The sequence below is a fragment of the Thamnophis elegans genome, chromosome 17 (assembly GCF_009769535.1).
Source record: "Thamnophis elegans isolate rThaEle1 chromosome 17, rThaEle1.pri, whole genome shotgun sequence".
Taxonomy (NCBI): Eukaryota; Metazoa; Chordata; class Lepidosauria; order Squamata; family Colubridae; genus Thamnophis; species Thamnophis elegans.
The window spans coordinates 16,827,512-16,842,543 of NC_045557.1; the positions used below are offsets into that span (position 1 = coordinate 16,827,512).

Below are 15,032 nucleotides of genomic sequence, written 5' to 3' on the forward strand. Positions count from 1 at the left end.
TCTTTATAGCGCAATGGAATAGAATAGAATCTTTATAGTGAATGGAATAGAATAGCAGAGTTGGAAGGGACCTTGGAGGTCTTCTAGTCCAACCCCCGCCTAGGCAGGAAGCTCTACACCACTTCAGACAATGGTTATCTATTCCCTTCTTAAAAACGTCCAGTGTTGGAGCATTCACAACTTCTGGGGGCAAGCGGTTCCACTGATTAATCCACAGATTCTGACAGTGCTGGGATAAAGCAAATGTTAGAATTCTGGAGTTGAAGTCCATACAGCTTAAGTTTCCGATGCTGAGATCATTGGGTTAGAGACGAGATGGAAGGATAAGCTCCCGGCGCTTGTGTAGTTAAGTGTGGTTATTCTGAGGAACATTTCGAAGCGTCTCGGCAGGTTTGAAAATTACGACACCCACCAAGCTGGGTTCCATATCGAGACTGGTGTTGTTATCTCCTTGTTAAGCGCTGTCTGGCAGAGACCCAGGAGAACTCTTGCAAAGTCAAAGGGTCAACTCCAGCTGTGGATGTATTTGAGATTGGCATTATTTATCTGTGAATAAATTCCGCCTGGAGGGGACGTGTGGGAAAAAACTGGCATAAATGATGGCCCTGTGACATTGTTTTCAATAGGCATAGGTTTCAATCGTACAGCATAAGTGTCAAGATTCGGGTTAATGTCAGCGTTCCAAATATCATCCAGATTAAAATCAGAGTCCAAGGCAGAACTTTCATCAAAGTTCCAATTTTAATAAGAGAGACACATTGGCACATCTGTGTAAAACCCGACTCTGAAAGCTTCCTGGGTTTCCCACCCAGTGAAAGTTCATGATCTTGCCCCCCCCCCCCACACCCACCCACAGTCCATCCCATGGTCCCAATCTTCCTCTGCCACGCTGGCATTTTCCACCCATCTAGTTCCCGGTCAGGTGCAGAGACAAAGGACGACCTTGGGCTTCTAGAAAGGAATGTTTTATTTTGACAACAACACATTCTACGATTCTACTCCTTACTATTCCCCCTCCCAATTACCCCACTAATGAAACAGCATAGTAAAGAAAGAGAGAGAGAGAGAGTGGCAGGCCAAAGATCCCAGAAGGAATATGGCTGTAGGCCTGACAATAAGTATATTATTGCTGCCATGTTGTTTCTCTCCATCCTTTCAGGTAGACGGACGAAGCTCCCAGATCCATCCAGAATTTCTGCACTTTCCAAATATCTCCGGCTGCCTCCTATAATTTCATAGGAGCGAATCGCGTGGAAAATTGAGGGGATTCCGAAGCCCATCCTGCCTGTCCTCCTGTAGGGATTATCCAAAGCCCTCCCCTCCCCTTCTCCTCCCTCTTCACCCCACAGCCAGGCTGCCCCGTGGTCTTCTCAGCCACCATGCTCAATTCAGACCAGACCGAGATCGACCTCCAACCCACCCATTCGGAGACGGAGTCGGTCTTCAGTGACTGTGGGGGTGGTCGGGGTGGACCTGTAGAAGACCCCGGGTCCCTCAGTCTGTGTGGCCAGTCCCGGGCCCCGAGTCCAGCGATCACATGAAGAAGGACCTTCAGCACCTCAGCCGCGAGGAACGGCGGCGGCGGCGGCGAGCCACGGCTAAGTATCGGACGGCCCACGCCACGCGGGAGAGGATCCGCGTTGAGGCCTTCACATGGCCTTTGCTGAGCGCGGAAACTCCTGCCCACTCTCCCTCCGGATAAGAAAGCTGTCCAAAATTGAGATTTTGAGGCTGGCCATCTGCTACATCTCGTATCTAAACCACGTCCTGGATGTCTGAGTTCCAGGCGCCGTGTGGGGGATAGACCTTGCCCACCTGACCTGCATTGTCAAGAGTAAATAAGGAACGCTTTCTCTGGATTTAGTCTACAGAAGAAACATCTGGGATCTTCCATCTGCTTCTGGCTTCTCTTCGGTCATTTCTACCTTCCCGTTCCATCTACTAAATGGAGGTTCTCACAAGTGGTGGAGTGATCCTCCTAACCCAGTGTTTCTCAACCTTGACAAACTTGAAGTCCTGTGGACTTCAACTCCTAGAATCCCCCAGCCAGCATAGCTGGCTGGGGAATTCTGGGAGTTGAAGTCCTGTGGACTTCAAGTTGCCAAGGTTGAGAAACACTGTCCTAACCACGGACCTTCTCCACCTTCCTTCTGGTTGAGAGGAAGCCGACCGGAATCCTCCAGTTCCACCTATGAGCTTGAAGGAGAGAAGGACTTTGGTTCCCTTTCGCCCCAGAAATCTGTAATCCAGAACCTCACATTGTCCCTTCCCCTCAAAATGCTGGGTTGGGAAGCATCTCCAAGGGGCTCCTCACATTTGGAGTTTCGATTGCCTTCCATCTGCCGTCTGAATGACCTTCTCTCATCACACGCATATCTTTAATACTGAACATAATAATGTGGAAATTAGCAAGGGGTGCGGGGTGGGGGGAGTCCGGAAATTGAAAGAGAAGCTTCCTTTATCTCGGAGGTCACATTGTCCAACTCTTGCTCGCTTGAAGATGGGCGGACTTCAACTCCCAGAGTTGAAGTCTTCCATTCGCTTCTTCGATTCTGGGAGTTGAAATCTGTCCATCTTCAAGCAGCAGGGTTGGGAAAACTGTCCTAGATAGCGGATTTAGTTAGAGAAGCACCGGGGTGGTTAAAATAGGTCACTTGGGGGGGTCAAAGACACCAACACAGACAAAGCAGGAGAACCTCATCATGAGTTTCTTCTTGCAGGTCTTCTAATCACAGCACAATCTCTTAGGTGCAATATGTCAGTTTTTAAGGTTGCCACAAGGGCCTTTGCTCCATTTAGCAACGCAACACACACACAGACACACAAACACACGTCGTGCTGCTAGATTTGGCTCCTGCCTCAGTCTGAGGTGACCCCTTTGTTCGTTTAGTGCAGGTGGCCTTCTGGTGGGGGGGGGTGGAGAATGGGGGAGGCTTTCGCAGCCCTAGCAGAGGTGGGAATGCGGCCGGTTTGCACCGGTTCAGCCGAATTGGTAGTTCCGATCATCGGCTGGGCGTGGCCAACCGGCCCTGCGCTGTCCCGTCCTCTAAACCCACGCTCTGTCTCGCCCACACAGCCCAGCTGACTTTCCGCTCCTCGCCCTCCCTCTTCACCCGCGGCTGCCCAGAAGGGGGCTGGAAGCCGCGTGCAGGAAAATCGCCGTGTGTTTGGAAGCTGTGCGGAGCGCGGAAGGCACATTTCCGTTCTACGGTAGGGGAACCGTTGTTCAGTGATATGAAACCCACCTCCACCTATGAGACAAGGGTCTTCTGCCTCCAGTCCAGGTAGTCTTTGACTTATGGCCATTCACTCAGCAGCGTTTGAGTTTACTGAAATAGAGTGGTTTAGGGACTGTCCTCGCACTTACAACCGTTAGAGCAGTGTTTCTCAACCTGGGCTACTGAAGATGTTCTGGACTTCAACTCCCAGAATTCCCCAGCCAGCATTCGCTGGCTGGGGAATTCTGGACTTGAATTCCAGACATCTTCAAGTGGCCAAGGTTGAGAAACACTGCGTTAGAGGGATTTCCCCCACAGTCATGTGACCACCTCCTGGCGCATCCTGGGGTCACATGACGTCCCCAACAGGCTTCCAACAGGCTTTTCAACAGGGATTCACTTAATGACCTCACGATTCACTTAACAACTGCAGTGGCTTGCTAAACAGCCTTTGCAAAAAAAAAAAAAAGAAAGGTTGTAAAATCAGGTTTTACACTCACTGGTCTCTCTCTCTCTCTCTGTCTTAATAACGGAAATCCTGGCTGCAATTGTGGTTGTAAGTCGAGGACTACGAGTGGCCGGTTGGGGAGCTCTTCCTGATGTTACAGATGTCTCCAAGAGATTGGGGGTCAGGGCTAAGGAAGGAATGAAGCTGGGACGAGGGAGTAACTCCAGTTTGGTTTCATTTAAACTTATTCTGTTCAAGTAACTGATTTCAGGCAATGTGCTTCTCTCTCTCTCTCTCTCTCTCTCTCCTCTCTCCGTTCATCCTCTCTCTCTCTCTCTCTCTCTCTCTCCTCTCTGTTTAAGAACTTCACCATTGGTTACATTATTTGTGGTAGTCCAGGAGCCACCAGGGGGGCTTGGGATGCCCCAATTCCCACACCGCCCACCCGAGATCCTGCCGCCCCCCAAAACACACCCTGGCCTTCGCCCCACCGCTGAAATCGTGGCAGTCCCACTGCGAAGCCGAATTCCGCCCACCTTCCTGACATCCTCTATTGATGTATTTATTTGATGTAATTATTGTTATTGTTTTGAGATGTTATTTATTTACAGTTTCGATGCACTTTGTTTTTTTTTGGGGGGGAGAAAGGTTTCAGGAGGGCGGGGGGGAAAAAAGAAACGAAAGCAATTCCTTCTGTCCGTGTGCATTTTCGTGTACGTCTCTCGTTCGGTGAGCGCAGAGCAGATTCGATCGCTATTTATGATTTATTTTGTAAGACCGGCAAAATATTAAACTCTTCCGTGCAGATGAGCCTAATTTGATCGCCAACCAGGCGGGCAGCGAGAGACAAACACCCCCCCTTGTTTTCTCCCCCCCCTCCTTAAAAACCCCTCCACCCACTTTATTTGTGGCGCTGGGTGGCAGCTGGTAATTTCCTGAGCAGTAATGGATAGTCACACGCCCGTTACGAGCAGCCTAATCAAATCCAAAGCGTGAAGAGAAGGCAGGGGAAACAGGGCTGGAGGAGGCCTTTCGCCCCTCTGCCAAAGCCCATCAAGCCAGGAGGGGAGCTGCGTCTTCTCTGCCCAGGTGTGTCCTGAAGTTACCTGGGCCCGTCCCTCCTTAAACACGATGAGAAGTTATTGAATGTGGCCAAGGTGGCACTGTTATTATCCAGAATCGGTGTGTTCTGACCCAGCTCCCCAAACACACAAAACCCTCTGAAGTGAACTCAAAGATTCCTTTATGAGGAGCCCCGGCAGAAGATTCCTCTCTCACTGCAGGCTAAGAAGTCCGTCCGTCCGTCCGGAGAGGAATAGTTCTCTGCCCCATCTATTCTTCTCTTCCCTCTGCCTTTGATCCCCAGAGCTCGGGTGGGGCTTCACTAAGAGCGGTGGCTCTTCCGTCCCAAGGACCGGCCCATAGATTTCCTCTCCTCTCCTCTGCCTTCAGGCGTCAGGCACTGGACTCAGCTCTTCCTCCTCTTCCTCATCACCCACCTACATGAGGTTGTGCATGATGCTCATTTGCAAAGAACATATTTTGTATGTCTAATGTCTCAATCCTTAGGCCCTCAAGTGTCACTTTCCATCTGGGGACTGATGGACGGCCCAGGCTCTCTCTCTCTCTCTCTCTCTCTCTCTCTCTCTCTCTCTCTCTCTCCCTCCCTCCCTCTCCCTCTCCCTCTCCCTCTCTCTCCCTCCTATTCCTATTCCTATTCCATTTCATTCCATTCCACTCCACTTCACTCTTCTATTCTCCTTCCTTCTTATTCTATTCTATTCTATTCTATTCTATTCTACTCTACTCTACTCTACTCTACTCTACTCTACTCTACTCTTCTCCCTCCTTATTCTATTCTATTCCATTCCATTCCACTCCACTCTACTCTTCTATTCTCCTTCCTTCTTATTCTATTCTATTCTATTCTACTCTACTCTACTCTACTCTACTCTACTCTTCTCCCTCCTTATTCTATTCCATTCCATTCCATTCCATTCCACTCCACTTCACTCTTCTATTCTCCTTCCTTCTTATTCTATTCTATTCTATTCTACTCTACTCTACTCTACTCTTCTCCCTCCTTATTCTATTCTATTCCATTCCATTCCACTCCACTCCACTCTACTCTTCTATTCCCCTTATTCTATTCTATTCAACTCAACTCAACTTGACCCTACCCTACTCTACTCCATCTCCTTCCCTACCCTACCCTATCTTATCCTATTCTCTATTCTATTCTATTCTATTCTATTCTATTCTAGCCTATTCTATTCTAGCCTATTCTAGCCTAGCCTATCCTACTCTACTTCATCTTCATTCTCTTTTCATTTCTACTACCAAACAATTATCAATACAGGGAGCGCTCTACTTACAACAGTTCATTTACTGACTGTCCAAAGTTACAACAGCACTGAAAAAAGTGACATGACCATTTTTCACACTTATGACCGTTTCAGCATCCCCATGGTCACGGGATCAACGCTTGGCAACCGACTCATATTTACGACCGCTGAGTGTCCCAGGGTCACATGATCCCCCTTTGTGGCCTTCTGAACAAGCAAAGCCAAATTCACTTAACATCCATGTTACTAACTGAACCGCTGCAACGATTCATTTAACAACGGTGACAAGAAAGGTTGTTAAATGGGGGGGGACTCATAAACAAACGTCTCACTTAACACCATAAATTGTGGGCTCAAAATTGAGGTCGTAAGTTGAGGACTACCTGTGTAGATCATTCAGACTAGAGAATAATTGCCACATTCTTTCAAAGTGAGGAGGACCCATCGTTCAAAGCCGGGTTTCCCAAACTTCCCCACGTGAAGGACAGGAAAGGCCTAAGCAAGAATAAGGCCACACCTGGAGTCCTGCATCCAGTTTTGGTCACCACACTATAAAAAAAGAGGTTGGTATTTTGGAAAGAGTGCAGAGAAGAGCAACCAGGATGATGAGGGGACTGGAGGCTCAAACAAACGATGGACGATTGCAGGAACTGGGCCTGGCTAGTTTAGGGAAGAGAAGGGCCAGGGGAGACAGGAGAGCATCTCCCAATATTTGAGGGGCTGCCACAGAGAGGAGTTGGGGGGGGGGTCAAGCTATTCTCCAAAGCCCCTGAAGGTCCAGAGAAGGAATCATGGATGGAAACTGACCATGGAGAGATTTAACCTGGAAATAAGGACAGGGAGAACAATCAACCCATGGAACACAAGTTGCCTTCGGAAGTTGTGGGAGCTTCATCCCTGGAGGCTCTCAAGAAGAGACTGGACTGCCCTCTGTCAGAAATGGTGGAGGGTCTCCTGCTTGGAGGGGGGTTGGACTAGATGGCCTCCAAGGTCCCTTCCAACTCTATTATTCTGTTATTATTCTGTTATTCAGAAGTTGTGGGAGCTTCATCGTTCACGAAGAGTCTGGACTGCCACCATCTGCCAGAAAGGCTGTAGGGCAGTGATGGCAAACCATTTCGGCACCGAATGCCCAAACCAGAACATGTGTGAAGAGCAGCTGGCGACGGCGCATGTGCCCACAGCGAGGACTCTGTTTGCCACCTCTGGCACGCATGCCATAGGTTCCCCATCATTGGTGTAGGGTCTCTTGCTTGGGAGGGGGTTTGGACTAGATGACCTCCAAGGTCCCTTCCAACTCTGTTAATCTCTTAAATCAGGAAATCCGGGCAGTTCAAATGAACATAAAGTTTGATTTCTAGCTACTCAAAGCAAACTGGTGGTAGGTAACAGTCGACGGAACTCAAGGTGAACTTTTGTGGGCACGAAGGGACTCGAGACTGATGGGGTGTTTGACCCCTCCCTCTGCCTCCACCTAGTCATCTCCTAGAATTGGACTTCAATGTCCAGAACTCCCCAGCCAGAAGTTGGATGGACTTCAACAACTCCCAGAATTCCCTAGTCAGCATGCTCTAAGACAGTGTTTCTCAACCTTGGCCACTTGAAGAAGTCCGGACATCTTCAAGTGGCCAAGGTTGAGAAACACTGCTCTAAGATGTATAGACTTCAACTCCAGGCTGATGGGGGAATTCTGGGAGTTGAAGTCCGCCCACCTTCAAGTGGCCACGTTTGAAAACAGACTGGTGCCAACTCATTGGGCCCAGCAGAAAAGGAGATCAAAAGTGAGGCATCACCCAGGAATGGGCCAGTAAGGGCAGCAGCAGCCCCTTGGCGGAAGAGCAGAGGCCATTTTGTGCAGGTGCCCCAGAGGAGCTCCGTTGGAGGCTGTCTCTGCCGCACTCTGCTTCCTCGTCGACAACCAGGTGCTCCGAAGGACGGAGCCCTGATGAAAAGACCCTCTGGAAGGCTGTGCATTTTGCATGTGTTTCGTGCCCATCCCCCTGCCCCCCCCTGCCCCCCACGAGCCCCACCCCCTTCCACAGCCCCCGCCTGGCATCCCCGACCGTCTCAAAGGGCCAAAGGCTGCCATGCTTTTGATTCTCGGCCATGGCAACAGCTGCGCCCTTGTTTATGACGGATGGGGGGGTGGTAGTTCTGGGGGGAGGGGGTGCCCAGGGGGACATGCCTGGACACGCTTTAATGAAAGGGAGGAGGCCGAGCCGTCCTTCCTCCTGGCTGCTCTTGGCTGAAGACGCACGAGACAGAACGAGGCTGCCCGTCCATTCTCCTGGCGGATCCTGCCGAAACGGTGGGCACTAAATGGCTGGGGGAGTTATAGCAACAGTGCCTAGGCTTATATCCTCCTTCACGGTGCTTCACAGCCCTCTCTAAGCGGTTTACAGAGTCAGCCCCTTGCCCCCAATAATCTGGGTCCTCATTTTTCCCAACCTTGGAAGGATGGAAGGCTGAGTCAACTTTGAGCCAGTAAGAATCGAACTCCTGGCAGTGGGCAGAGTTTAGCCTGCAATATAGGAAAGGAAGGGAAAGGAAAGGAAAGAGGAAGGGGAGGAGAGGAGAGGGAAGGGAAAGAGGTGGGCTGGAGGACAGAAGGAAGGAAGGAAAATAGGGGGAGGAGGGGAGGAGGAGGGGAAGGAGGAAGGAAAAGAGGAAAGGGGAGATAGGTTGGTTGGAATGAAGGAAGGAGAAAGGGGAAAGGAAGGGAAGGAAAGGAAAAGAGCTCTTAGGTTCACTTATCGCTTATGGCCTTCTGTGAGAATTTTACAGAATCAGCCTATTTGCCCCTAACAATCTGGGTCCTCATTTTACGGATCTTGGAAGGACGGAAGGCTGAGTCAACCTGGAGCCTGGTGAGATTCGAACTGCCAAATATCCGGCAGCCGGCAGTCAGCAGAAGGCGCCTGCAGGGCTGCACTCTAACCACTGGGCCACCGTGAAGCAATGTAATGTACTGGGTGTCATCAACGTACGACCACAATTGAGCCCAACATCTCTGTTGCTAAGCGAGACAATTGTTAAGTGAGTTTTGCCCCATTTTACGACCTTTCTTCCCACCGGTGTTAAGTGAATCCCTGCCGTTGTTATGTTAGCGACACGGTCGTTAAGTGAATCTGGGTTGCCCCTGGACTGTGCCTGTCAGACGGTCGCAAAAGGGGAACAAGTGACCCCGAGACATTGCAACTGTCACAGGTACAGGTCAGTTGCCAATCGGGTGGAGTCTGATCATGTGATCGTGGGGATGCTGCATCCGTCGTAAGTGTGAAAAAAGATCATGAGCCCCTTTTTTCCATGTTGTAACTTTGAATGGTCACTAAACAAACCGTTGCAAGTAACAACTACAAGTCCTCTCGTTGTAAAGCCTGTGGATTTCGAGGCCCTTTGCAACAGGGTGAAAATACAAGGTGCAGTGACCAGAATACAAAATAGCATTCACTTGGAAGCAGGGACGTGCATGTCATCATGAAAAGAAAAAAATGTAAAAGGAAAAAGGCAAGAGCTGAGGTCAGGCTGAGCTAGTTGCTGCCAGAGTCCCTGTGGATGACTCTGCTTAACTGTTTAAAAAAGCGCCCTCTACAGGAGGAGGCAGGAGAACGACGTGCCTCATCTAGTCTGACTTTAGCCATTTTATGATCACTCGAGCAGAGTTAAGCAAGGGTTAAAAGCCTAAAAATTCCTGACATAGGTGAGGCAGAGTCCCTTTTATGCTCAGTGCTCCTAGAGGCCCAGGGTTTTTCCGAGGCCAGCAGGAGAGGCAGCTTCCGCTTTCATCAGGTGGTGTGAAGGGCACAGTGGGGTCTTGCCCTGCCCTGGTCAGCTGCGTTGGCAAATGTGGAAAGATTTGAACGGCAAGACAGAGGAGACTAATTTTGGCGCTTTGTGGAGTCCTTCGAAAATATGGCAAGCAAAGGCGCGCAGATATTCTTAAGCACTCTAAAGTACCATAGAAAGTTATGGGGAGAAATAGAAAATTATCAATATAAACATTTTAAAACAGTGTTTCTCAACCTTGGCGACTTTAAGTCCTGTGGATTTCAACTCCCAGAATCCCCCAGCCAGGGGATTCTGGGAGTTGAAGTCCACAGGACTTAAAGTCGCCAAGGTTGAGAAACACTGTTTTAAAACACTGATCAATATTTGAGCCGCAGCGGCGCAGTGGTTAGAGTGCAGTACTGCAGGCTACTTCTGTTGACTGCTGATTCACAGCATTTGGGCAGTTCGATCCTGACTGGTTCAAGGTTGACTCAGCTTTCTGTCCTTCCAAGGTGGGTAAAATGAGGACCCAGATTGTTGGGGGCAAGAGGCTGACTCTGTAAACCACTTAGAGAAGGCTCGAAAGCAGTATGAAGCGGTATATAAGTCTAAGTGCTGTTGCTATTGCCCTTCCTTCCTTCCTTCCTTCCTTCCTTCCTTCCCTCTCTCCCTCTCCTCCCTCCCTCCCTTCCTCCCTCCCTGTGGTTAGAATACAGAATTGCAAGCAAATTCTTCCCATAGTTAGGAGTTCGATTCTGACCAACTCAAGATCGGTTCAGCCTTCCATCCTTCTGAGGTGGGTAAAATGAGGACCCAGATTGTTGGGGGCAAGAGGCTGACTCTGTAAACCGCTTAGAGAGGGCTGTGAAGTGGTATATAAGTGTAAGTTCCTTCCTTTCTTTCTCCCTCCCTCCCTCCCTCCTTCCCTCCCAGTAGTTAGAATGAAGTATTACAGGCAAACTCTGCCCATTGTCAGCAGTTCGATCCTGATTGGCTCCACGTTGACTCAGCCTTCCATTCTTCCAGTAAAATGAGGACCCAGATCGTTGGGGACAAATAGGCTGAATTTGTAACCGCTCAGAGAGGGCTGGGAAGCGCCGTGAAGTGGCATATAAGTCTAAGTGCTATGGCCACTGTTGGTGGGTTAGCAAGAGGGAAAGGATTCACTGGAATTACTCTTATGCACAGATTTTAAAAGAGGTGAAGAAATGCCACGAAGTAAAGTCTTTTCCTTCCATTTTTGCCAGTAACATCTCATTTAAATCATCATTATTATTATGATTTGTGGCAGTCAGCCAGATGTTTAGACTGGGTTGGCACTTTTCTTCATTTTTCATGTCCTTCTCAAAGATTTGGAATAGTTTTTTTTCCCCAAGGGTGTTCAAGGCATCATTGAAGGATGTAAAATTATTATTATTACTATTATTATAAACTTTTATTCATTAAACATGACACTCAGTCAAGTGAACATTTAAAGATGTGCCATAAGTTTCATTGACTGGTGCTAATGGTTGATACAGTTGCTGCCGGCATCCTGGGTATCAACCAAGGACCTTCTTAAAATATATGATCTTTTGAGTAGCACAGTTTTTTGCAGTTCTGCTGGTGTTATTGCAGGAAGCTGCAATTTCTCGATATGTTGTGCAAAATTCTTGGACATGGTGCCAAGTGCCCCGATGACAATGGGTATCACTGTCACAGGTTTCATCCATAATCGCATAATATTTCGTGTTTATTTTCCAGTTCTTTTTTCTTCGACTCTGGCGTCTACTGGTACAGTGGTATCAATAAATTGTATGCTTTGGATTATTCTGTGGTTAATCTTTGGTGAGATTCACAGCCTTTGGGGCTGGTTGGTAGCTCAACAGCTCGAGTCCTAACCAAGGACCTAGGAACTGTTAAGGTAACGTCGGAGGATATAAGCTGTTCTGAGTAGGGAGGTTTTTTGTAAAATAGAATAGAATAGAATAGAATATACTTTATTTGTATGCCGCCCTTTTCCCTGAGGGGACTCAGGGTGGCTCACAATCCAGGGGGAGGGAAGAACAAGACAAGATACACACATGAAGACAATACATTGTTAAAAAGCACAACAGTCATACTATTCGGGTGGGGTTGAAGTCTTTAGCCCCAGGCCTGTCGGGACAGCAAGGTTTTAAGGGCTATGCGGAAGGTCTGGAGGGTGGTGAGGGTACGAATCTCCACGGGGAGTTCGTTCCATAGGGTCGGAGCAGCCACCAAGAAGGCTCTCCTCCGAGTAGTTGCCAGTCGACATTGGCCGGCTGATGGAATTCGGAGGAGGCCTAATCTATGGGATCTTATTGGCCTAGTGGAGGTAATTGGCAGTAGGCGGTCTCTCAAGTACCCAGATCCAATACCATGAAGGGCTTTATGGGTGACAAGTAGCACCTTGAAGCGCACCCGGAGGTCAACAGGCAGCCAGTGCAGCTCGCGGAGGATAGGTGTTACGTGGGTGAAACGAGGTGCACTCACGATCGCTCGCACGGCTGCATTCTGGACTAGCTGAAGCCTCCGAATGCTCTTCAAGGGCTGCCCCATGTAGAGCACATTGCAGTACTCCAGCCTAGAGGTCACAAGGGCACGAGTGACTGTTGTGAGAGCCTCCCGGTTCAGGTAGGGACGCAACTGGTGCACCAGGCGAACCTGGGCAAATGCCCCCCTGGTCACAGCTGACAAGTGGTGTTCAAAAGTCAGCTGTGGGTCCAGGAGGACTCCCAAGTTGCGGACCCTGTCTGAGGGGCATAGTGTTTGACCCCCCAGCCTGAGAGATGGAATACTTGGCCAATTAGAAGGAGGGAAGCACAGCAGCCACTCGGTCTTATCTGGATTGAGTACAAGCTTGTTAACCCCCATCCAGTGCAGAATCAGAATGTTCAAGTCTATTAAATTCAAAATTTCCAAATAGCGAGGTAGCCCTTTTGGTGTTGCTCCAAGGGCTCCAGTTACAATCGGGACAACACACGATTTCTTTTTCCACAGTCGCTCAACTTCAATTTGCAAGTCCCGGTACTTTGTGATTTTTTCCTTGCTGTTTATCTTCAATTCGTGCATCTCCAGGTATTGCAATGTCAATCAACCAAACTTTTTTCTTTTCAACTATTGTTATGTCAGGTGTATTGTTGTTGTTGTTGTTGTTATGTCTGTCAATCAGCCAGATGTTGAGGCTGGATTTGGTGTTTCGGCCCACGCAAACACTGGGATAGGCAGACCTTCCCTGGTATTGTTGCAGGATTTCAGCTGTTCCAATAAATCTGCCTTTTGCAATTGACTGACAAGTGAATTTGTCAATGCCGACAGCATTCAAGTGGGGCCTCCGATGTGCTGGGATTGCACCCAAGGCACCTCGGATGGCGTATTACCGGGACTACCTTTGCTTTCATTTGCCACAGTCGTTCTATTTCCATTGGGGGGGGGGGGAGTCTTTGCACTTATGATTCATCTGCTAGGATAAAGTAACGCTTTACAGGAAACCATCTGGTGGTGTCAGTGGGCTGAGTAACCCAAGACGTAAACCTGCTGTTCTCCAGATCGGCAGGGATTTAGAAACCATGAAGGTGGGGATTACCCCTCCCCAAATTCATCCCATGCACCCGGGGTCCAAGGGAGGGGGGTTGGTTTGTCCATTTTCAGATTCTTTTTTGCCCGGGACGAGGCTGTGAAACTGGGCGGCCCAACCGATTGAACCTGCCATCGCTTTGATGGGCCAAACAGCTTTTCCGAGAAGAGAGGGGCAACGTGGTAGTTTGTATCTGCACGACTAAAAGCACCCCCCCCCCGTTTCCTAGAAAGACAGACCCCCCCTCCCCCAAATGCCCAGCTGCTGCTGGAAAAATCCAGGATGGCTTAGTTCAGTGTTTCCCAACCTTCCCAGCGAATGCTGGCTGGGGAATTCTGGGAGTTGAACTCCAGACATCTTCAAGTTGCCAAGGTTGAGAAACACTGATCTATGTATTATCTATCTATCTATCTATCTATCTATCTATCTATCTATCTATCTATCTATCTATCTATCTATCTATCTATCTATCTATCTATCTATCTATCTATCTATCTATCTATCATCTATCTATCCTCTATCCATCCATCCACCCACTATCTACCTATCTACCTATCTACCTACCTACCTACCTACCTACCTACTTACCTACCTACCTACCTATCTATCATCCATCCATCCATCCATCCATCCATCCATCCATCCATCCATCTCCTGTCTACTCTTATGTATCATCTCTAACACCTCTCTCTCTCTCTGTTATCTATGATTTACCATTATGTCAGTGTTTCTCAACCTTGGCAACTTGAAGATGTCCGGACTTCAACTACCTATCTACCTATCTACCTATCTACCTATCTACCTATCTACCTATCTACCTACCTACCTACCTACCTACCTACCTATCTATCTATCTATCTATCTATCTATCTATCTATCTATCTATCTATCTATCTATCTATCCTCTATCTATCCATCCATCCATTATCTATCCATCCACCCATCTATCTGTCTATCCACCCATTATCTATCTGTCTGTCTGTCTGTCTGTCTGTCTGTCTGTCTGTCTATCTATCTATCTATCTATCTATCTATCTATCTATCTATCTATCATCTATCTATCTATCTATCTATCTATCTATCTATCAATCATCCATCCATCTCCTATCTACTCTTATGTATCATCTCTAACACCTCTCTCTCTCTCTGTTATCTATGATTTACCATTATGTCAGTGTTTCTCAACCTTGGCAACTTGAAGATGTCCGGACTTCAACTACCTATCTACCTATCTACCTATCTACCTATCTACCTATCTACCTATCTACCTATCTACCTATCTACCTACCTACCTACCTACCTACCTACCTATCTATCTATCTATCTATCTATCCTCTATCTATCCATCCATCCATTATCTATCCATCCACCCATCTATCTGTCTATCCACCCATTATCTATCTATCTGTCTGTCTGTCTGTCTGTCTGTCTGTCTGTCTATCTATCTATCTATCTATCTATCTATCTATCTATCATCTATCTATCTATCTATCTATCAATCATCCATCCATCTCCTATCTACTCTTATGTATCATCTCTAACACCTCTCTCTCTCTCTGTTATCTATGATTTACCATCTATGTCAGTGTTTCTCAACCTTGGCAACTCGAAGATGTCCAGACTTCAACTCCCAGAATTCCCCAGCCAGCGAATGCTGGCTGGGGAATTCTGGGAGT

At 48.2% G+C, this 15,032-nt stretch overlaps 1 protein-coding gene across 1 annotated transcript; it reads left to right on the top strand.

Annotated features, from left to right (window-relative positions):
* The first annotated feature begins 1,379 nt into the window (after window positions 1-1,379).
* On the top strand, window positions 1,380-1,779 carry NHLH1 (nescient helix-loop-helix 1). Its single transcript, XM_032233772.1, is given in 4 exon segments — window positions 1,380-1,518; window positions 1,521-1,668; window positions 1,670-1,703; window positions 1,705-1,779. Coding segments are annotated over 4 exon segments (396 nt in total).
* Window positions 1,780-15,032: the final 13,253 nt, after the last annotated feature.